The 23,641-nt window shown below is 37.2% G+C and overlaps 3 protein-coding genes across 4 annotated transcripts in view; 1 reads left to right on the forward strand and 2 right to left on the reverse strand.

Moving 5' to 3' along the window:
- Positions 1 to 3,693, forward strand: part of doc2d (double C2-like domains, delta) — a 52,211-nt gene extending 48,518 nt beyond the window's left edge. The window contains exon 11 of the mRNA XM_048211428.1: positions 1,650 to 3,693. Coding sequence (XP_048067385.1) covers positions 1,650 to 1,780 — 131 coding nt within the window. The 3' untranslated portion in view covers positions 1,781 to 3,693. The remainder of the gene's footprint in view (positions 1 to 1,649) is intronic.
- Positions 3,574 to 15,234, reverse strand: serping1 (serpin peptidase inhibitor, clade G (C1 inhibitor), member 1). The gene is made up of 10 exons (XM_048211427.1): positions 15,083 to 15,234; positions 14,794 to 14,842; positions 10,759 to 11,035; positions 10,341 to 10,658; positions 9,218 to 9,424; positions 8,976 to 9,119; positions 6,976 to 7,179; positions 6,752 to 6,891; positions 4,496 to 4,718; positions 3,574 to 4,025 (listed from the first exon to the last, which is right to left on the reverse strand). The coding sequence occupies exons 1-10, from the start codon at positions 15,118 to 15,120 to the stop codon at positions 3,775 to 3,777; spliced, it is 1,851 nt and encodes a 616-aa protein (XP_048067384.1). The 5' UTR covers positions 15,121 to 15,234; the 3' UTR covers positions 3,574 to 3,774.
- Positions 15,235 to 18,967: 3,733 nt separating this feature from the next.
- On the reverse strand, positions 18,968 to 23,557 carry igf3 (insulin-like growth factor 3). Of its 2 annotated transcripts, none has more exons than XM_048211435.1 (4): positions 23,038 to 23,557; positions 21,744 to 21,891; positions 20,404 to 20,564; positions 18,968 to 19,758 (listed from the first exon to the last, which is right to left on the reverse strand). In XM_048211435.1, the coding sequence occupies exons 1-4, from the start codon at positions 23,104 to 23,106 to the stop codon at positions 19,531 to 19,533; spliced, it is 606 nt and encodes a 201-aa protein (XP_048067392.1). In that variant the 5' UTR covers positions 23,107 to 23,557; the 3' UTR covers positions 18,968 to 19,530. The 2 variants fall into 2 exon arrangements, with proteins under 2 accessions (XP_048067392.1, XP_048067391.1); XM_048211434.1 differs by having other exon boundaries at positions 21,744 to 21,894.
- Between the last annotated feature and the right edge of the window lie 84 nt (positions 23,558 to 23,641).

The following is a 23,641-nucleotide window of genomic DNA, read 5'->3' on the forward strand; positions in this document are numbered from 1 at the left end:
TATGACATGTGAGGATGCTGAAGTTGGTGGATCATTTATAGCTTTTCTCACAGCAGCTGGAATAATTAAACTTAGCATTTTCCGATAAGCATTTTTGGGGCCGATTACCGATCACCAAGATCATGATCTGGCGATCACTGTCGATCACAGAATGGCAGGGGAATGGGAATCTTTTATCTATAATCTAACAGAGTTTGCACCATTTGTAGAAATGAAACTAACTCTAAATTAACTGTATTGAGAAAAATGTTTTTAGAAATAGGCTAGAGTCAAAATCTTGAACAACCACCAAGTGTTTATTTTAGAAAATGAGATAACTTAAGGCTACTGTAGGCCATCTTTCCCAAATAAGGCAGAGTAACATAAAATTATTCCAAACAAAGAGGGGTTAGGCAGACCAACACACATCAGATCAGCTTAATGGGATGTAGCCTCTTAAAACACTGATTACATTTAATAATTGGCAGCTATATGTAAAACTTGTTACACCAAAACTGGCTACTGCCACAAAGGACAAAACTATGGCAAGTTTTTTTTCTGTTATTATTATGAACATCTGATGTAGTTTTAGGAACCAACTACATCAGATCCAAAAAATAAAATAATGTAAGCTACTGTATGCCAATGCCATCCTTCCTAAATAAAGCAGAGAAACAAGGAGGCCAAGCAGATAGTTACCAACCAGATGAACTTGGGATGGGATGAGGTCACATAGGCCCAGGCTACTTGTAAAATATATATAAATATGTACACTATCCTTCAGAAGCCTGTCAATGTGTGTGTACACTGTTTGGTACAACGCAGGGAGACACACATCAGTTAGGTATTTCCTGCCTGGGGGGGTCGTATCGTGGATCAAGGCAGCTTAGCAGGCGACGGAACCCTTTATCCTCCACAATGGATAGAGGTTGTTCGTCGAGGCAAATGAATTCCATAATTCTGAACATGATGTCTTTCCACCTCGTACTATCCCTGCTGTATGGTTCACGTCGTTTAAATGCATCACTCACAGTCGGCTGGTTGAGGGATGGGGATGTTGTTGGCTTCGGCTGGTTTAGTTTCTCATACTCGGCATATTCAGTTGTATGGCGTGTTCTAAGATGCCTAAACATGTTAGTGGTGTTAAAATTACGTTGCTTGCTTCCACCGCGAGGGATTTCATCACGACATACATTGCAAACAGCTAACTTTACGTCTTTATCGGACACTCTGAAAAACTTCCAGACGGGAGAACTCATGTTGCCACTGACAAGCTCCGCTCTGCTGTTGTGAACCTGTGCGACGTGCATGCACGTGTGAAAAAATCGCGCGAGTAATTTACGTCACGTGATCGGCGCTTTTGGGGTTCGCCGATCAAGCTATTTTTAGCCAATATCGGCCGATCATGATCAGTGGCCGATCAATCGGAGCATCACTAATTTTGATGGTGGATTGTATGTCTTTTTTAACATTATTCATCAAATTTTCACAAAAATATTAAGCAGAAATTCTGTTTTCAACATTGATTATATACCCACCCCCAACCAAGTAATTAATTATGTTTTTTTTTTGTTTGTTTGTTTGTTTGTTTTTTTTCATGATCATGCAGCCCTGCAATTTATCATTTGGTATCTTATTGTTCTCTCTATCTCTTTCTTTCTCTTTCTCAGGTGGAGTTGAATTGGGGATTAACGCAAAAGGAGATAGACTGAAACACTGGTTCGAGTGTCTAAAATACAAAGGAAAGAAAGTGGAATACTGGCACACACTGACACAGCAAGGAGCCCCAAGCAGCGACTAACACTCAGACAAGCAGACAATTCTCTGATAAGTAATACAAAAACAATGAAGTAATAATGATAAAGAAATGCAATAATGCTCAGACTGATGGTGATGATAATGACGTTCAATATTAACGCGTGAGAAAAAGCATAATAATCTATTGTACAGCTAAGTGTCACATTCTTTTGTGATGAGAAAGAAGCAAGTGTGATCACAAGCCCGGATTGTGACGCACAAAGAATCGACCCCTTTTTCTGGTCTATACGTCACTTATGTGAAATCGTACTGTGTTGTGACTATGCCACAGGAGCTCATGCCATATTATAGTGTTATTGTTTATTACATGTTAAACGTGTAATAGCATCCTGGTGTTCGTTACAGTTGGTGGTGCCGTAATTTTGCACACTGTCGAAGCACAACACATCCAGCTGACTGTAAATGTCTGTGTGTACCTACGTATTTACATTTTGTGATTTGTTACGTATGAAAGTTTACAGTCTCTTCCAGCCCGCCAAAAACATGATGCACGGGAAAAGCACAAGGGACGGTGTGCAAAGGAACTTTAATGCAATGAAAGAAAATCTCTGGATTTAAACGTTCACTCAAGAACTGCCGTCTGTCACTCCGAGCAGAACTAAACGCCAGTCACCTCAATGATCTGCACAACGTGAATGTGTGCGCCTGTACGTGTGTGTGTGTGTGTGTGTGTGTGTGTGTGAATGTCCCCGTCTATGTTTTTGTCTTTGTACGTATCTCTGTTGAATGTCTGTACAGTCTCCTACAAAAAAAACAACAGCTGATGCACATTGACAGTCTTTCTCGCTTTCTCTCCGGCGCCCTCTACTGGTTTAGAGGTCTAGCCGCCAGGACAGTTCCAGTACGGAGGGTGAATCGCCTCTGGCAGGCCTCATGCACAACCGCACGCCCCATTAGGGGTTAAATTAGCAATCAGACAAAGCCTTTGAAGGACAAACTACCTGTCGAAGGACATCTACAACACAAAAACAGAGTTGGACACACTTGCTTTGTAGTCCTGACAATGTGTTGCCATCAGCTCTGTGAAATGATGCACATTTCTTACCATGCGTGGGAATTTCGGCTGTAATTGTATCCGTTTGATTGCATTTATTAGATTCAAATCATTCACCACCTACCTGAATCTACTTTTCATCTGATCTTGACATTTAATTGCACAACAACTTATTGTTAACCCCGTCCTTCTGTGGCTCCCGCCGCCATTCCTGACCTGGAGTTCTGTTGTTGTTTTTTTTCTCCAACAAGTGGGTTATCAAATGAATGGCCTAAACGGTGTATAATTATCAAATGCTATTATAAGCAGCTGCATGCTAAGTGAATGTCACATATGCTTTGATGGACCACCGATCTGCAGTGCTTATGTTTGTCCTAATATCCATCATCGGCCCCATCTAAGGGTATTTGTTTTTGCTCAGTGAACTGGGACAATCCAGGCTAGCTTTGATGAAACAGCATGGCATTTAGATAATGGACTGGCACCACCTGCCAGCCAAGATGGGACTCCAGGGGAAGCGTTAATGAACAAAGGGTCAAACTGAAGGAGGATTATTCAAGTTTCGCTCACTTGTCCTCGTTGACTGTCTGTGTGGAAAGTGTGATGTGACTGCCATCGTGTGTCCGTCTCTGTAAACTGCATCTCAGAAATAAATTGGTGCAACAGTGGCTGTTGGAAATGAGAGCAAGTTTTGTGAGTCCTAGAACCTTTCATTCATGCACTGGATTTCTTGTCATGTAATGAAAAATGTTCCAAATAGAATGAACCGTATTAAACATGAATGCATGATGTAAAGTACATCTTTATTGACAGAGATTCTGCATGCATTCTGATTCTATGCATAACATGATATTGTTACATTTGCATTTGTTTGTGATAAATGAATGAATGTACAACAGAAAGCTTCAGTATTATTATTATTATTATTTTTTTTTTTTTTTGTGGCAGGACATGACTGTGATGTCTTTTTTCTCTCTCTCTTTTTACGGATCAATAATTCTTCCCATGAAAAGAGGAATTTCAGCCGCGTCGTTCCACAGCATCAGAACGAAGGGCCGTAGAGCAGTGAAGCTAGGGAAAGAGCGAGAAAAAGAAATGCTTGTGGCTGCGGCGGCCTCGACTCCCTTCTCCGTGAGTGAGAGAGAGGCGCTATGACGAATGTCTGAGATGAATGATTCTTGTTCCCCCGGAAACATTCCACACAAGTTAGGCTTTGTGAAGAGATCTGATAAACCTGAGAGGAGAGGTGAGGTGAGGAGAATTCTGTCATGATTTGCTCATCTTCATTTGATTTTTTTTCTTACTTGGAATACAAAATTAGAACTTTTTAAGTGTACATGCTTCCTTTTTCCGTACAATAACAATTCATTGTTGTCAGTCTCCACAAAGCACCATAACATGATCTTAAACCTATGATAAATGTGGTTAATTTGATTCTTGCACTATTCCAAGTTTGTGTGAGAAGCAAATTTTTCAGAAGATTTTCAGTGAATAAATTTTCTGGTCTAATTTCTGTCTTTTCCTCACACAAAGTTGTTGTGTAGTGCATATTTTTGTGATAATATTTTCATTGTATGGAAAAAGAAACACTGTCTCTTTGTAAAAATGTGTCTTACTGAGATGAAATTATGACAGAATTTTTTATTTTTGTGTGAACTATCCCTTTAGACAAACATTTTGGAGTAAATAAAGCAACTTTCTTACCCATATCTGCCAGTAATTCCTCCAATTGTTTGGTCTCTTTCAGTTTAATTATAGGCAGTGTGACCTCAGCAGTTTGGATTGGCATTTTGCTCAGCTCAGAAACCATTTCTTTAATAGTGTTGTAGTTTATATTTTTCTCCATCAATAAGAAGTCTTTTTCTGATGAGGTGGGCGGGAGCAGTATGTACAGGCTGTTTTTGCCTGTAAGAGGGAACTTTCCAACCTGGAGAAATAGTTCTGCAGTGTGTGTGTTTGTATTTGTACAAATACAATGCGCATGCTTGTTCATTTTCAGGAAATTGTGCCATGTAAATTTTTATTCTACAAAACTTTTAAAAAATGCAACTTATTATTTATGTAATATAATAAAATTATAATATTTAAGTAAATTATTATTTTTAAAATAATTACAATTTTTTTACTATAATAAAATTTACATTTTAAAGAGTTAGTTCACCCAAAAATGAAAATTCTGTCATTTATTACTCACTCTCATGCCGTTCCACACCCGTAAGACCTTCGTTCATCTTCAGAACACAAATTAAGATATTTTAGTTGAAATCCGATGGCTCAGTGAGGCCTTCATAGGGTGCAATGACATTTCCTCTCTCAAGATCCATAAAGGTACTAAAAACATATTTAAATCGGTTCATGTGAGTACAGTGGTTCAATATTAATATTATAAAGCGACGATAATATTTTTGGTGCGGCAAAAAAAAACAAAATAACGACTTATTTAGTGATGGCCGATTTCAAAACACTGCTTCATGAAGCTTCGGAGCGTTATGAATCACCGTATCAAATCATGATTCGGATCACTTGTCAAACAGCCAAACTGCTGAAATCACATGACTTTAGTGCTCCGAATCGCTGATTCGATACACTGATTCATCTGTGCTCCGATGCTTCCTGAAGCATTGTTTTGAAATCGGCCACCACTAAATAAGTCGTTATTTTATTTATTTTTTTTGGCACACCAAAAATATTCTCGTCGCTTTATAATATTAATATTGAACCACTGTATTCACATGAACTGATTTAAATGTGTTTTTTGTACCTTTATGGATCTTGAAAGAGGAAATGTCATTGCTCCCTATGAAGGCCTCACGGAGCCTTCGGATTTCAACTAAAATATCTTAATTTGCGTTCCGAAGATTAACGAAGGTCTTACGGGTGTGGAACGGCATGTAAGGGTGAGTAATAAATGACAGAATTTTCATTTTTGGGTGAACCCTTTAATTAAATTTTTAATTTATTTATCTATAGGTGGCTGATACTTCAACTATTCAGAAATATATGGTGACTGATTAGTACAAACAATCTTATAAAACAGACAGTTCCAGCCCTTGATTCTGATTGGTTGTGCTGCGTACAAAGCCGTTGTAAAATTCCCCAAAACATACAGCTGACCGCATTACTTAATTATCGCTGCGCCACTGAATGTGTATGTTGCTGCGTCTGTCTTAGCAACCACTCTTAGCAACGTAAACATATGTTTGTTCTCTATTGATTTTGTTAATTGAAGCTTACTGCATTATTGTGAGAAAGAGATCGAGTGACCGAGTGTATTACGTGCATTCAGATTTAGCGTTTTTCTTTAAGGTCAGTCCTGTGTTCATAATAAAAAATCAGTTTGAATGTCCGCTGCGATCTTGTCCTTTTAGCAGTCAATGGGACAGCGCTAATCAAAGCATTTGTCATTTGCGTCTTGTTCCATGTTCACAACAAATTTCATTATAAAAGTCTTTGCAACAGAGTGACTCGTTCATAAAGACAATCATGGTTTACGGTGAATTTATAACAGCTAAGGGGGTTCTGTGTCATGCCTAACAACGCCCCTTAGCTGTTATAAATTCACTGTAATCCACAGCTTCTTGGGGCTTATTACTTTATTAACTATCATTTCAGCATACCACACTATTATCTAGTAAATATTTTACCAAAGAAAATGTAATCACTATCATTTTTTTTCCATAAGAGAGCTAAAATATTGAGCTTGACGAGGCACTGATAAAGACCTCTGAAATATGTAAACAAATATATGACGCATGTCAAGCTGATCATTAATTTTTTGATGAAAAAATGATGAATGCAAAGAATGTAATTATTTTGCATAATACACTACTAACCAAAGTATATCTATAAAATAATGTGACTTACTTTGGTATCCTGTTAATAACATCAGGATCAAGTCAAAGGGTTACAAATGGCACTTTCTCCTGAGAATGACCCTAATCCATTCAGTACGACACTTACCTCAGCCTTTAAACTTTTCAAGTAGCCCATTTGAAGGTTGTATTTGGTGCTGTAGAGCGCCATCACATTTTTGACCTTATCTGAAAACATGGTGAACGTTTCCAGTTTGTTTGTGGGCTCAAAGACTGTCTTCCATTTACCTGTAAATCAAAAAAGAAACACAGACACGGTCTCATAAAAAATAAATAGGTCCAGCATTCAGAAGCCCATATAGTGTCACTTACCATTAAAGTAGACGGCGTTTAACAGAACAAGCGAGGCGAAGGGATCCACCTCTTTAATTAACTCAGTGATTTTGTTGTTTGTCTTTTCTGCCACCCATTCATTGATGAGCTTCACGTTTAGAACGCTGTCATTGGTCAGCTGCTGTAGCGCGGCATCATAGAACTCCAGTGATTGTTTGATGAAAGCTTCTGCCACCTGTTCCTCTATATGGAAATAAAACTTTTCAGGGCTATAGATATGAATATGACTGCACTATTAAATTAGGCAGTATCAAAATGAAGTGCAGAAAAAGTGATTCTGATTTAACCACAGCATTGCTGTTTTGGCGGCATCGCCCTAGACCTTTGCGAAAAAGAAGTTCGCTTGATTGTAATTTTAAAAGTGTGTTTGGTAAAATTTTATTTTACAGTGTCCTTGTTACATGAAGTTACTATAGTATTGGCTATAAATTAAGCACAATTACATGCAGCTAACTCTAAACCTAACCCTACAGTAAATACATATATTTTTACACTTCTTTAATGTTCAATTAATATTACTCCATACTTAAATGTATAATTACACTGTAACAAGGACCCCTTTTAAAAAGTATAACCATATTTATTAAAAAAAAAAAAAAAAAAAACTGCACTTGCACATAATAAATTGATAAAAGTCCACTTTCATGACATTTAAAATGTACACTTTATAATGTCGTCAACTTAAATGCATTACATTTTGAATGTATTAAATGATTACAAATGTGTAATTACAAATATATTATAATAAATGGCATACAAGTAACAACAGAAATAACATTAAAGTATATTTTAGTTTACCTTAAATGTATAGTTTAAGTGCAGTGTACCATATTTCAAAGACAATAGAATTATGAAATGTATAAAGATGTATTTAAGTCCTACTTAAAGGGTTAGTTCACCCAATTCTGTCATTAATTACTCACCTTTATGTCGTTCCACACCCATAAGACCTTCGTTGATCTTCGGAACACAAATTAAGATATTTTTGATGAAATCCGATGGCTCAGTGAGGCCTCCATTGACAGCAAGACAATTAACACTTTCAGATGCCCAGAAAGATACTAAAGACATATTTAAATCAGTTCATGTGACTACAGTGGTTCAACCTTAATGTTATGAAGCGACGAGAATACTTTTTGTGTGCCCCAAAAAATAAATAAATAAATAAAGACTTTATTCAACAATATCTAGTGATGGGCGATTTCAAAACACTGCTTCATGAAGCTTCAAAGCTTTACAAATCTTCTGTTTCGAATCAGTGGTTCGGAGCACCAAAGTCACGTGATTTCAGTAAATGAGGCTTCATTACGTGATAAGCGTTTTGAAATTTCATTGGTTCACCACTGGGGGGCGTGACTTTGGCAATTTGATACAAGCTCCGAACCACTGATTCGAAACAAAGCTTCATGAAGCAGTGTTTTGAAATCACCCATCACTAGATATTGTTGAATAAAGTCATAATTTTGTTTTTGTTTTTTTTGGCACACAAAGAGTATTCTCGTCACTTCATAACATTATGGTTGAATCAGTGTACTCACATGAACTGTTTTAAATATGTCTTAAAACATATCTTTCTGGGCATTGAAAGTGTTAATTATCTTGCTGTCAATGGAGGCCTCACTGAGCCATTGGATTTTATAAAAAAAATCTTAATTTGTGTTCCGAAGATTAACGAAGGTCTTATGGGTGTGGAACGAGATGAGGGTGAGTAATTAATGACAGAATTTTCATTTTTGGGTGAACTAACCCTTTAAGTGAAAAAACAAAAAACGCTCTTAAGTTTAACTAACTGTGTTTAATATAAACTATAATAGTAAATATACTGTACATTTTAATTTAATTGTAAATAACATGCAATTAATGTCTGAAAACATAAAGTTCATACTTTAAAAGTATATTATTTCCTTAATAAGAACTCTTCTTTTTCATAAGGAGAGAGCTTATCTTAGCCAATCAGTATCAGTATGTTTTGTGGCTACCTGGGGAATAAAACATGGCAGAGGCCATGCTCAGTGTGTCCTTCATCACTTCTTTCACTTTCTTCATTTCAAAATGCAAGCAGGAGAATTCTATAGGGAGCTTGAGAGCCTGTTCCAACTGTGTTCTGGTCTCAGCTCGAGCGCCTTGAAAAGAGGGCAAGAGAAAGAAGAGGCTCAGCAGGTCAACAAAGAACAATGTGTAGCATTTTGTTGATTGTATGACGTTCCTTCAACATTCTTACCCAATAGCAAGTTATAAAGAGCTGCAGCAATGCTGACTGGGGAGAAGATCAAGTTGGTTTTGGGTTTTGAACCTTTAAGTTTGCTGTACACAATGGTGGAGAAGTCTGTGAGTGATTCCTTCAGAATTGCCATCCCTGATCTGCTGTTTTTATCCAAACAGGCCTCCCATGGGTCAGTGTGGCCAAGGCAGCGGGGCGGAGGAGGGCCTAAAGAATAAAACAGTGGGAAAAGGTTATCTTGACATGAAAAATAAGTGATTTTATTCCAAAAGGATGTGATTTAAGATATAAAAATACAATTTATGTGAATTACAACTAAAATGATCTCCTCTGGAACTCATATTGTCATATGAATGCCCAAAAGAAAAACTGATTCCAATTATATTCTTTCAATTCAATTCAATTCAATTCAACTCAATTCAATTTTATTTATAGAGCACATTTAAAATCAGCCTGAGCTGGCCAAAGTGCTGTACATAGAGTTAAACGAAAATTATTATTCTTAATAATAATAATAATAATAATAAATTATTATTCTTACATTATAATACCTTTTAACTAACTTCTTTTTTCTTTTATTCCTAAATGGTAAGAATAATATTAAAGCACACAATTTATAAATAACATTTGTTTTAAAATTAATTTATTTTATTCTTAAGTAAAATGTAAGAAAAATATAACCGACAGACTTTTATAAATGTTTTTAATTAATATTTCTTTATTCCTAAATAAAATGTAAGAATAATATTAAAACTGACACAATTATAAATAATTATATTAAACTTAATTTGTATCCTTAAGTAGAATTAAATAATAAAACACGGACTTTTAATAACTGTTCCTAATTAAATCATTTCTTTACTCTTGGATTTTATAAAGGAATAATGTTAAAACAATTTATACACACATTTTATTTTAAAAAATTGAGAATAATAATAATATTAAAACTGGCAAATGTTTTTATTTAAATCAAAAAGTGTTTTATTTAAATTAAAATGCAAGAATAATATTAAAACAGACTGATCCAATTTATGAATAAATTAGTTTTAAAAATGTTTATTTTATTCTTAAGTTAAACTAAGAATAATATTTAAACAGACAGACAAGTGTCTAAAAGGAGTACCTTGCACTTCGAGCTGCACAAACAGCGTCTGAGATGAATTTATGACGACACACTGGTACATCCCAGCATCTTCCTCTGTGACATTAGTAATTTTAATCGCCCAGTCCTGTTCCTCAGCCCTAGTGTCCCAGAAAACCCTCTGAGTTGTCTTGTCTTTCTTTTCTTGGTCATCTGTGTCTTTGAGAAGCACCTCGCCTTTATCTCGTTTCCAGACAACAGGGGGTGAATTGGTTTCTCTGGAAGCAACCTGGCACGGAAGCGTCACATCATTCTTAGCTTCTACTCTGACGACCTGCCATTCCTGAAAGGCTGGGGGTTCTGAGAAGAAAAAAAAAAAAAAAGAGAGTTTACTTTATTAATTGACCTCTGAGATTAAGTCATCAATGAGAAACCAAGTCATCAAAGAAAACCTTCTAACCTTCCACACGTATTGAGAATGTTCTGCTCAACCTCACACGATTCTCTCCTTTATAGCCTTCCTGCACACACTTGTACTGTCCGCTGTCATTGGTATTCACGCGGCTGAGGTTCAAGATGCTACCTTTCACCTCCAGTATGTGGTGCTGCTGTGTCTCAGCAGACGTGAAGCTCCAGGTGTATGTTGTGTCAGCCAGCGTAGGGGCATTGTCAGGAACACAAGGAAGGGAAATACTGGAGTATTGCAGAACAGTAATGTCACAGGTAGACAGGGAAAGCTGAAGAAAGGGGAGATTGTAAAAGCACTATTTGAGTATCATAAAAGTGAAGCCAATAAGGAACAGGCTGAAATTTAAATAATTGTCCACTGAATAAAGTCAAGCTACTTTGTAACAATATGAGGTTGAGTAATGTAAATGACAAGACTAATTTTTTTCAAAGACGCTGTATGTAGAATTCAGAAACTCTTTTTAGCGACACCGGTGGCTGTTAAGTGAACTGCAGCCAGCAAATACTGCTTGTGCACACTTAACCAGTGTTGCAAAGTCCGCGGTTTTCCAGCAGAATTGGGCTTTTTTTAGGCTGTGTGTCCACCAAGCTGGCTAAAAATGCTAGGCGCTCTGCTTAAAACGCCTATCTGTGAGCGCTTGTACTTTCAGACTTAAAATGTTGACACAATGTAGAGTCCTTGATAAATATGTTCGGAGACCAGCAATATTAATTTCTCATCCATTTTATTTCATTCTCTGTTTGTTGATGTCGTTGTACAGCAAGAATGTTGTGACAGTTGGTCAGTGTTGTATTTGTCCTGCCCCTCCTTCAACCTGATTGGATGGCTGAATAAAAAGTGACAGTGATGAGTGCAGCGTTTTACGCAAAGTTGAACATTCTTCAACTCGAGGCGACCGGTAAAAAACGCCGAGCTCTCAGCGCTTGAGCGTGAAAAAGACGCTAAGCGCCTCGTTACGCTCCTGCCGTTTAAAAAACGTGGCGCTTCCATTGAAAACAACTGGAAAAGTAGGCTAGCAGCTGGAAAAAACGCTTTGGTGGACACGGGGCCTTATACAGTTGCCGCAGGTGGTTTTTCATGTCCGCAGGTTGAATAGACCCAAAATAACGTGATATTTATTGCCTGGCAAGTCCAGAATGATATATCTTCTACAAGATATATCAGTCTGGTCAGTCCGCCCTCCGTCGCGCCTCGAGTCAACTCCAATCCGTACCGTGCAATCAGATTCGTTTATTTCAGTGACGCAAACAGCGTCACTCTAGTGTCGCGAAAGTCCCTTCAATATCAACAAAGATTGCGCACACGAGACCCGAGAGTTTGTTCTATTCAGCCGTGAATTCAGTTTTAAATGACCAAAAACACATTAATTATTTACTTTTCGCGGTTGACTCTCTTGTCGCTTCGCTAACGTCATATCCGCCCTTCTCTGATTGGTTTACTCCGCTTCCTGTTTGCTCGTATTTGCTCCTCCCTAGAAATTGAATTGATTCAATGGCGACCAGACTCATCCACTGGTACAGCGGTGAGGCTGGATTTTCCAGGCAATGATATTTAGCCCCTGGAATGCTAATTTTACCAGGAGAGCCCCTCCAAAAACGCGATTTTTACCGTGGGACCCCCCTGAAATGCGATTGGGCTAGTTTTGGGCTAGTTTTGAGGAGCCATTGGGCGGGTTTTGTTGTGAAAACCTGGCAACCCTGCACTTGACGTACAAGAGACTGAACGTGATTCATGGAAGTTCTTTTTCGTACTGCACTTAGAAGTAAAAAGAAGTGGGAAATACCTTTGTAGTGATAAACTGTTAACAAACATCCCGACGCTGTCCACGTTGCTGTGTGTTCGGGTTGCTGCGAGCTCCGGCGAGAGCGGCGCGGCGCGTCTGGAACGGTGAGAGCGTCGAGGAGAGTTGAAATCAAGTTAACTCTATGGTAATGAGCTATGACGTCGTTCGGCGGCAACCAATCGGAATGTAGAGGCCCTCGCTTGAGAGGATTCCGATTGGTTGCCGCAACTTGTCATTTACTTTGACCCTCCCTTCGGCGGCTGTTTGAACGAACAGTACAGCGTTGTTGGCAGGGCGGCCAAGGCGAATGTTGACGCTCTCGCCGGCGGCGGTGTGAACGCACGGTAAGAGCTTTTTGATTAATACCGTGGAATATGCTGCGTGCTTTCTCTCAATAACGAAATGTGACAAAAGTGACAGCGTGGAGAAACTGTCAGTTAAGAAAGCAGCAGATCACAGCGATGTGGATGTTTGCACCAGCTCTGGAATTCACTGGCATCATGTCAACAGATGAGGTAATTAAAATTACACTGTTATGATAGTTTGATTATAAAGTATAGTGAGAGTTTGAATTCATCCCTTTTCTTTCTATGACACATTGACATTATAATTTTTCGGCATTGTCCTTAACAGTAGCTGGGTTTCCATCCAAACGTAAAGCGAATCTGTTCAAAGTTTGCAGCGGATGACTGTGGTATATTGGTAACCTAGTAACCAACGGTAAATAAAACAATGACCGAGAGTTTGTGAAAGCTTCGCCTGAACACTTATGAGTATGAAAACAATAAACGAGAGCCGTTTGAACTCTTCTCAACTTTATTAAGCGTCACACACATGTGAGAGGAAAACCAGCGACATTCCAGACACGACTACACGACACGCGTACACGACTCTTATCTTTCAACGGCAAGAACCTAAGGGAAAATGCATTCCACCCACAACGAGTTCCAATACATCCACAATTAATGCGTCATAACAGAATCAAACATAAATGTATAACAAGTCTGTTACAACTCCATCAGCAGAAACAGACGATTAGTCATGTGGTTTTGGTCTAAAAAAAGTCATAATTTATTTAGCAAATTATGTTTCCATCTCCAATTATTCGCATTAACATTTTTTCGCACAAATCAAAAACAACCTCAAGCGAGCGTAAAAACTTTTTTTGCGAATTAAGTTTTTTTTTTTTTTCGAAATTGGGCGAAAATGCACATAAAAACGGTGATGGAAACAGGGCTACTGTATTTAAGCATTCGTTTCATGTGTCAGAGAACTGAAGAGGGCCACTTGCATAACAGTGCGCAGTAAACGTAACATCCTTTTGATTTTCCCGGCAAAAACGACCCGAGTCGTAAAGTCTACGCAGGCTTTTATAGACAACCTAGAAAGTTGGGGAAGGTCTCTCGTTTTTTAAAGCGGAACTCGGTAAGATTTGCCTACAGGTTCCTTCAGTGAATCACACTGTCGTAAATACTCCAAGCGCAGCTCTGGACTACAACGACTACAATGCTCACCAGCGCAGTAGTTTTGCAAATACAGTACAAGAAATCTCGATGGAGGTGGGTAATTTTCGAAATTGTCTTATAAAGTCATAATATATACATTGTTTCTGAATTACCGTAAAGCATTTTGTCACTCTCGCGTGAACGTGAACATGAGGCGAGATTGTGTCGGGTTGGCGCAGCTCAACTTGCAAGTGCTGTTTTTTGGCTTAGACGTGCCAGAGGGGGTTAGTGCTCGCCTCAAACACACCACTACAAGTCAATTAACCATAGTAAGGACTTAGAAAACTATTTATGAAGGTAAAAAACTTACTTAGTTCTGCTTTTAAGTTTCGTTACAAGCTGTTCATACATTGGCAATAAAATGTGATTAATACATGAAAGTCTTACATGTATATGCCTAGCCCCTATCAAGTATCGAAAATGTTTTTCATAGTTTTAGTTAGCCTAACTATAATAACCCTGGTCAGAAGAAGCGTGTGGACAAGGCTAGGTCTGAAATAAAATGCGGTGAGGCACCCGTGTACTGTCTTCGCTATGCTACGTAACAAGTATCATGATTCATCCAATATCAGATTTTGATGGGATGGTCCTACTGGCTTTTGACGCAATGCGACGCTCGATCAAGCGAACAACGACTGATTAATTAAATAGTAAAAATAGTCTTGATTAATCACAATTTGTAAGAAGTCACATGGAAACGTTTAAATGTAAAAATCCTCATCCTAGTAATTTACTTACACCTGCACAGAGCAACAGCAGGACGCGGAACATAGTGTTGGATTCAGTCCTGGAAAGCAAAGAAAACCAATTCAAAAGTTATAGATACACACATCTACTGTTCACCATGTCTACATACGTCTCAGAAACATTCAAAATATCTGTGAATAAACTTTCAAGTAAATAGAGAGCATGGTTTTTAATCTTAATAAATGCACAATTAGTAATTGCTATTATAAATCTAATGTAAGAAAAGGGAAAATAAATATAAAGCAAATTTCTTTGTAAGCAATAAAGAAAACCAGCTTACGCAGATAAACTTTCAAATGGAAGAAGCTTCAAGCCCATGAAATGTCTGTCTGTTTGGCGCTTCTGTCTAGTCCTCTTGCTGTTTTCTTCCCACTGCTAACTGATAAATCATTACACAGATGTTTGCTAACATGTTGATTCTGTGTTTACATAGATCCTGGATCAAAATCTGACTGATTTACGGAAAATCACATGTCCAAAGTCTCTTTAACAGATTAAAAAAAATAATAAAAGTAGGCCATGTTAGTTTTAAACAGCTAATGAATAGTCAGTTGTTCATTGCATTCGTTCTAAACAATAAAATCTGCACACCACGCTATTATTGTTTATTATTGTTTAGCATTGTAAATATATGTGATGAATATTATGTGGCTTTTCTCATTTAACTGCATTTTTTTTGACTCTCAGAATGGTTTTTGGCCTATAAATGGACCTTGAGATGTAATTCTTCCTTTTAGTTTGCTCACAAGGTTAAGATTTTTCAGTCAGTTTTGTCTATTTACATGCTTTGACTTTTCATGTGGACCTGGGAGGTGACTATGAATAGATTGATAAAAGGCTAATTAATTCAAATGTTTCAGGCAAAAAATCTGCCATTTGTGTCCCTGCACCTGTGTCTGAAGTGTTTTCTCAGAGAATAATTAACCATCAACCTTTTATTCAAGTGTTTTCTTGCAGCTTCTTTCTTCAAATACCATTTCACCAATGCTAATGATTATTAAATGTATTTCTGATAGAAACTTTGGGAACTTAGGGCAACAAAAATGGGCAATGTTGCCTGGTCATTTTTTAGTTATTTTTTTGTCCCAGAGCTAAAAGGGCATGTTTATCTTGACCACAGTGGCCAGGAGATTTGGTCCGTCTCCAGAACGGGAGAGTGAGCGGTGTTATCAGACTCTGACGCAGAAGGGAAAATCGAGTATTGTGATTCGACTGTATTTCTTATCTAAGACTGAAGCAGCCGTAAGTTTGTTTCAGCGTTAGAAAACCATCTCAAACTCTCACATCTGAAAAAAAATGTGACGCTGACATCGCAAAAAAATGGTCAAGGCCTGGGAAACACATTTGTTGAAATACTAATCTGATGGTTAGAGGCTCTTCCTAACAAATCAGTAGTGATATGTATACATGTACATTATATGTTTTTTTATATTAAAGTAATACTTTTATTCAGTAAGGATGCATTATATGTTCAAATAAATGCTGTTCTTTTGAACTTTTTGTTCACCAAAGAATCCCAAAAAGATGTCACAGTTTTCACAAAAATATTAAGCAGCACAACTGTTTTCAACATTGATAATATTGAAATGTCTCTTGAACAGCAAATCCACATACTAGAATGATTTCTGAAGGATCATGTGACACTGAAGACTGGAGTAATGATGCTGAAAATTCAGATTTACCATCACAGGAATAAATTACAGTTTAAAATATATTAAAATGGAAAACAATTATTTTAATTTGTAATAATATTTCACAATATTACTGTTTTTACTGTATTATAAGCAGCCTTGGTGAGCATGAGACTTATTGTGTAAAAGCATTATATATATCTTACCAACCTCATACTCTTGTCCAGTAGTGTAAGTGACCTGTTCAGCTCCAGAAGACCGGCAGATCCCCTGCAGTAATCAAATTGACGATTTTAAAGACACAAATGCTGACATCATTTGTCAGATTATGAAAATCTCTTTGATGTGCAAAGGAAATGCAACTTCATACATTGATAAACTGAACAGACTGTATGTCACTGTGACTTAATGATAACTTATACGTACATAGTAAATGTACAATTGCGTGTGTAGCTTCTGTGTCTTTGAAGGCTGCAGCTTTGTCACCTGTGAAACTCCAGATAAACTCTAGCAGGCCTCTTATCGCTGCTCAAGGGCAGAGACCGTGCGTTTTCAGCTGGACAGACCGCACGTAAAACGATACATTACTAACTTTGTATCTCTGCAGTGTTACATTACCTGAGTTACACTCATCAGTGAATTTACATGCAGCATCTCCTGTTGGGGAGTAATTCCAGTATTTTTATTTTTTATTCTGCTCTGTAATATGCTTTTTAATTTAAATGTCTATTTTATCTTTCTTTCTTTTTTTCTTTGTTATAAGTTAACAAATGACAGATACTAATACTGTCACTGACAGCAACTTACAGGATTTTATCAGCAGTCGTAACTAGTTATAAATGTAATTTTTTGATGATTTTGTAAAAGATAATTTTAGTAAAAATTATTTCTCCTTTCGAATAGTTATGTAGGTCAATCTTAGACTTGCTCTAAACACATTATTATTACAGTAAAAGACTTAAAGTGTTAGTTCACCCAAAAATTATAATTATCCCATGATTTACTCACCCTCAAGCCACCCTAGGTGTAAATGACTTCTTTTAGACAAACACAATTGAAGATATATTTTAAAAATATCCTTGCTCCTCCAAGCTTTATAATGGTAGTTGGGGGCCATGTTTTGAAGGCATAACTAGCCGGAAGCTAGTTATTACAGTTAATAAAGTTTTATATATGCATTTTTTTTTTTTTTTTACAAAAACCCATTGCCTTGCTTCAGAAGACCTTTATTAACCCCCTGGAGCCATGTGGATTATTTTTTATAATGGATGGATGATTTTTTGGGGGCTTCAAAATCGTTTCCCCACATGAGTACCATTCTAAACATTGGAAGAGCCAGGATATTTTTAAATATATCTCAGACTGTGTTCGTCTAAAAGAAGATAGTCATGGATGGCTTTAGGGGTAAGTAAATCATGGGATAATTTTGAACTATCCTTTTAAGAAATAAAGTGCTGTAAAGCAATTATTTTTCTTAATGTAAATATTCTTAAGGTAAATATAATAGTACAAATAAGGCATATGTTTCTTATACTAAAAGATGGCAAATAGTTGATTGGAAGTAAAAAATACTCTTCATATTACTTAAACATGTAATACCATCAATAACCCAAATGCAATACTAGTGATTTAAACCAAAAAGACACTAGATATACATAGACGGTGCACTCATATTACTAAGAATGGGAGAAAGTGCAAAGTCCCGCCTTCTAAATATGAGCCAATCACCATTTGGTAAAGTCATCAAGTCACTGCAGATGCCTTTAGAAGCTCAGGTTGCTATAGAAACAGTCAGTGTTTTGAGTTGCACTTAGGAGTGCACATGCAATGTGGCTGGTCTAGCCTGAAAAATGTAAGTTTTTAATCATGATTTAAGTGTATAGAAACAAAATTTATGAGACAGTTGTTGTCAGATTTCATTAGTGATTTTAAATATAACATTTAAATTGTAAGCTTGGTTAACAGCTTCGGAGAATTTGATGTTTCAAAGAGATTGCACTTGCATGACTAAAATAGCTGCCGGAGAGGCGTTTCAAAGATGGCCGCCGAGTGAATTGACTTGCCTTAAAGGGACTTTGTTTAAACATCTTTGAACTTTTTTTTTTTTTGCCATGTCTTTGTTCTTCTTGCTTGTTTACTCTCTTATAGTTGCTGTGAGCTGCTCTCCTACAATGTCAAAAATGCTTCAGCTTTGCTGACTGCACTCTTACTAAAGACCTTTGTGAAGAACATCCAAGTCATAACACCAAACTGCACCGATGCATACCAAAAAGAAACGTATTTCATGTTTAGATAGTGATAACATACCAAGGCTGTGATGATATTATTTATTCACCATAAACAGACTAATGTTCTTGCCTTAGAGGTCATTGGGACGATATCTAATAATGCAAAAGAACCTTAGAAACAAGCAGCTTTCAGGATCCTTCAGCTCTCACTATAAGAGCTGGAATCTGTCTGCATCTTTTAAACTGGAGCTGATTAGAGCTGGTTGGAAAATTATAAAATATTGTCATAAAATGAAAAGCATGTCCTCACATTTTTTTATTTTTATTTAAATTTTCTTTCCAAATCTGCTTTGAGTTGGATATTTCACAGGTATTAGAAAAACCTAATCATACAGAAATATACAGACCATAAATTAAACATAAAAAACATTTAAGAAAATATATTCACTGATGTCAGTAATCTTTTATAAAAAAAAACAACAACACACATGTCACATTTACATTCAAAATGACTTACTTAAGCCGTCAGTGTTCCCATTTTGAGTCTTTCAAGTCTATAAGAGTAGCATACAAACACTTTCAATGGCATCCTCAACTTGCTTTGAACCCATTTACCCAAATACAGAAGTCAATGCTACGAGGGAAGCTGAAAACAAAATAGAAAAATACAATTCATGTTGTATTCGACATATTGTGAACTAGTACAACCCATTTTCAGGTACACACACACCACTCTTCACTGTCATGGCATCTTGTCTTCTAGTTTTTCTTAAAGAGTCCTCAGTTTATACTTCTGCAAGGACGGAAAAGACTTTCTTAGAAAAGGAAGATGATTCATAGAGTCCACGCAGATCCAAATAGAGCCATGACTATCGGATGTGGGAGATAAATGTTGGTCTTGATCTCATTCTCTCAGTGGCAGGATGTTGGTGTGTTGAAGGGGGTCGGTTGGGTGTGTTAGTGTTTAGTAATACTGAAACTCTGTTCCACCGGAAGAGCGCCCGCTCTCTGAGTCTATGAGATGCGGCTTTCTCACCTCTCTTCATCCCTGCAAGCTTCTGGTATCGCTGCTGAAACACCAGCCAAAACTGATCTTCCTGCAGCAACAACAACAACAACAAAAAAAGGATAGTGTATAATTTTCATGGAATTTGCTGGCTTTCAAAGTTACAAGGTTTTACTTGCTGAAACTATTGGCAATATTAATACATGTGACTTTCTTTCTTCCATACAACACAAAGGTTTAATTTTTTACCCTTTTTTAAGCGTAGTCAAAATAAATGAGGACTGGTTATCAAGCTCCAAAATAAAAAAAAATGGCTATAATTTATCATATGACTCATGCGCTGTATTGGAAAACTTCTGAAGTAGGGATGATCAGCCTCACCTTTAATGATGGGCTTCAAAAAAGATGAACACTTAAATGACACTGTAATTTGACGCAAAGGAAAAACTTTTCAGTTTTTAGTACATTGTCATGTAAATGTACCCTAAGCCAGAAGTCTTCAACCCTGCTCCTGGAGACCCACTGTCCTGCAGAGTTTAGTTCCAACCCCATTCAAACAGCTAATCAAGGTCTTCAGGATTGTTTGAAAATACACAGTCAAGTGTGCTGAAGCAAGTTGGAAATAAACTTTGCAGGACAGTCTTCAGGAGCAGGGTTGAAGACCTCTGCTCTAAGCTTTACAAAAGCAAAATCAGTTAAGTAGGATCTATGTCTGTCAATAGAGTTGAAGTCTCACCACAGTCTGCTGCGGAGATGCAGGGATGTCACGGCGCACTCTCTTGGGTTTGGCACAATACGACTCCAAATGCTGGAGGTCACATCCCCGCACGCAACACTGCTCGACGATCCCTTTCCCACGAGAGCGAGGACCGCCGCTACGGGCTGCTCCAGGTTTGCCTAACCACCAACAGACACAAAGGAAAAATTGTAAGGTTTTAATGCCAGTTATGTTTATTAGAGTTAGTTGCAACTGTTAAAAAGCGGTGAACACACTTACACTGCCATTCAAATGTTTGGTGTCAGTACCCTTTAAATTAATGAAAAGTAAAATTTCTATATCAAATCAATTCTTCTTTGTTTTATTGAACTTTCTATTCATCAAAGAATCCTGAAAACAATGTATCACAGTTTCCTCAAAATATTAAGCTGCCAAACTGTTTTGTGTGTGTTTCTGAAGCAGCAAGTCAGCATATTAGAATGATTTCTGAAAGATCATGTGACACTGAAGACTGGAGTAATGATGCTGAAACAGCCATCAAAGGAATAAATAATATTTTAAAATATATTAGAATATTTAAAAAAATATATATATAATTGTAATAATATTTCACAATATTACTTATTTTACTGTATTTTTGATCAAATGAATTCATACTTGGTGAATATTATAAAAATCTTACCAACGCCAAACGTTTGAATGGTAGTGTATGTAGCCAAATGTTAGGATTGAAAAGTATAACATCTATCAGTGACAAACAATACCAATTTTTGTGAAATAGTTGAAATAAGAGTCACTGAGACCGTGTCATAATGCTCCTTTTGAGAAAAGGAGTGAATGAGAAAATGGGAGAGAAAAGTATCAAAGTGGCCTTGGATATGGAACAGGGTGAAAGGGCCTCAGTTAGTAGAAATAAAAAATGTTGATATCAACAACCGCAAATCAAGAGTACATGTTGGTGTGGTAACTTATATTGTAATTTATGGAGTGTTTAATATCATAACTATAACCACCCACAACAGAAGTTGGTTACTGTTTGCTATTGGTTGTTGGGGTGATTTTCATCAACACCATAATGATAATGGCTTGACTTGATACCACTGTCTGTATCTTCAGGGCAAGGCCACTTTAAAACACTGATATTAATTGTTATGAATAAGATATGATGTTGTGAATGAGATTAAAGATTTAGAGACATGCAAGTCACTTCTGTATCACTTTGTCCACACCAAACCAAAAGGTTTGTCCTGCTTTGACCCACAAAATCAGCACACACATCTTTGAAAACCGATTTGTTTCTGCAGTATCCAAATACAAGACATCAGAAATGTAAGATGAAGATTGTGGGTGACTCTCACCTCTGTAAAAGCCACGGTCTCCACACACAAACTCCAGGTCAGCGACTAGTTCCCGTCCACAGCGCGCTTTGACCGCTTCGCCAGCGTCTGGCAGAATCAGGACGCAGTACAGGGAGTAGAGGACGCACACACTTCGCCAGCTGGGCACCTGCTTAATCAGAAACAACAAACTCTCAGCCACCTGCATATTATCAGTAAGATGCACTGCTGTTTGTCAAAGCAATGAACACTTCTTGACGCATGACGTTCGAATACATTTTGTTTTGCAAACCTTACTGATTTGAGAGCGTGTATGAAAATTCAAGAAGGCAGTGCTCTGCAAGATCCTTTGAAAGTTCCATGTTGCCTTACAGTCTTAAAAATAAAGGTTCTTTATTGGGATCTATGGTTCCATCCATGGAACTTTGCCATTGCACAAAAGGTTCTTTAGATTTTTTTTTTTTTTTTTAATATTCTTCATACTAAAAAAAACTGTTTTTTAGTTTAAAGGGATAGTTCACCCAAAAAAGAAAATGCTGTCATTTACTCGCCCTCAAGTTGTTCCAAACCTGTATAAATTTCTTTGTTCAGCTGTACACAAAGGAAGATATTTAGAAGAATGTTTGTATCCAAGCAAACAAACATTCTTCCAAATGTCTTCCTTTGTGTTCAGCAGAACAAAGAAATTCATACAGGTTTGGAACAACTAAATGATGACAGAATTTTCATTTTTGGGTGAACTATCCCTTTAAGAGCACAGAAGAACCTTTCAGTGAACATTTTAATAATCTATTGAACCTTTTTCCACTATAAAGAACCTTTTGTGCAAAGAAAAGGTGTTAAAAGTTCTTCATGGAACCATTGATGCCAGTTTGTGCACACAAAAAGCTGCTGACTCAGAAAATGACTTTGCGAAAGCGTTTGACCTTTTGATACAATGGCATGCATTACAGATCTATATTTTCCTACAACCCACACGACAAAGCAACGTCATAATAGCTCCCTAACATGCAAACCTGCATTGGAGGCAGTAATTGTTGGTCACAAAAAGGTAATTTGACTCATCCATGGAGACTAGTCATTTAGCAAAAAATAAGAGGAAAGTTGTTTTGACCATCTTTTATGGAGTCTTTACTGTCAGTGGAGTCTTTTTTTAAACACCTCAAAACAAAAAAGCAGCAAGATGTGGTCTTTCCCCCCTAAATTCTACATCCAGATAACATGCAACAGGTGTAATGGTCTTTGATTTGAAAGCCTGATCCTGGGTCATCCCATTGTAAAACATGTTTCTAGGTAAGTGCATGCAGAGTCTTACCTTCAGCATGAATCCTCTAAGCATCTGAATGTGTCTGGCATGACAGGTTGGCATTCCGTCTGATGGCATGTCTATTTTTTATGGTTTGGTCTCTCTAAAGAGCTACTGACGTTCTTACTCCGGTGTGCTCTTATAGGAGGACCGGGAGGGGATGGGCCAATGGCACACACCCGGACACATCCTACCCTTCCCTCTACACTCAGACGACACCTAATCACAAAGCTTGTCTTTTACTGAAGACGCATGAAATAAATCAAAATTGACGTATCTATCTGAACATTTATAGCCAAGTAATGTGAAAGGGAGGTGGTAATAGATATTGTCCCTTTAGAGAAGTATATATAACTTTTAATTGTCATCATTATCTTATATAACGGATTCCCTGCAGCATGACATTGAAATCCATCTTAAGAGTGACGACAACAGAGAAAAGTTATCACAAGTATATCTCAGCAAGAAGCGGGTTAAGTGATTTTGGAGTGTGTAGGCTTCAACTGAAATGATAAAACAACGGTACGCATTCACAGCCAATCACAGAGTACACACTTAAAGATAAAATAAAGACAAAACGTTATGTTACCAGATGCGTGAGTACATTAATAAC

This window comes from Megalobrama amblycephala, linkage group LG12 (genome assembly GCF_018812025.1).
Source record: "Megalobrama amblycephala isolate DHTTF-2021 linkage group LG12, ASM1881202v1, whole genome shotgun sequence".
NCBI classification, from domain to species: domain Eukaryota; kingdom Metazoa; phylum Chordata; class Actinopteri; order Cypriniformes; family Xenocyprididae; genus Megalobrama; species Megalobrama amblycephala.

What these genes read in the sequence shown, in the direction of transcription:
- serping1 (XM_048211427.1), bottom strand. Translation starts at nt 15,120, where the DNA reads ATGGGCTTGAAGCTTCTTCCATTTGAAAGTTTATCTGC. An exon ending in TGCCATGTTTTATTCCCCAG is followed by an intron (nt 7,180 to 8,975) that starts GTAGCCACAAAA and finishes ATTTCCATATAG; the next exon opens with AGGAACAGGTGGCAGAAGCT. An exon ending in AAACGCCGTCTACTTTAATG is followed by an intron (nt 6,892 to 6,975) that starts GTAAGTGACACT and finishes TTTGATTTACAG; the next exon opens with GTAAATGGAAGACAGTCTTT.
- igf3 (XM_048211434.1), bottom strand. Translation starts at nt 23,106, where the DNA reads ATGCCATCAGACGGAATGCCAACCTGTCATGCCAGACACATTCAGATG. An exon ending in AGACCGTGGCTTTTACAGAG is followed by an intron (nt 20,565 to 21,743) that starts GTGAGAGTCACC and finishes GTTGGTGGTTAG; the next exon opens with GCAAACCTGGAGCAGCCCGT. An exon ending in CATCTCCGCAGCAGACTGTG is followed by an intron (nt 19,759 to 20,403) that starts GTGAGACTTCAA and finishes TTGTTGCTGCAG; the next exon opens with GAAGATCAGTTTTGGCTGGT.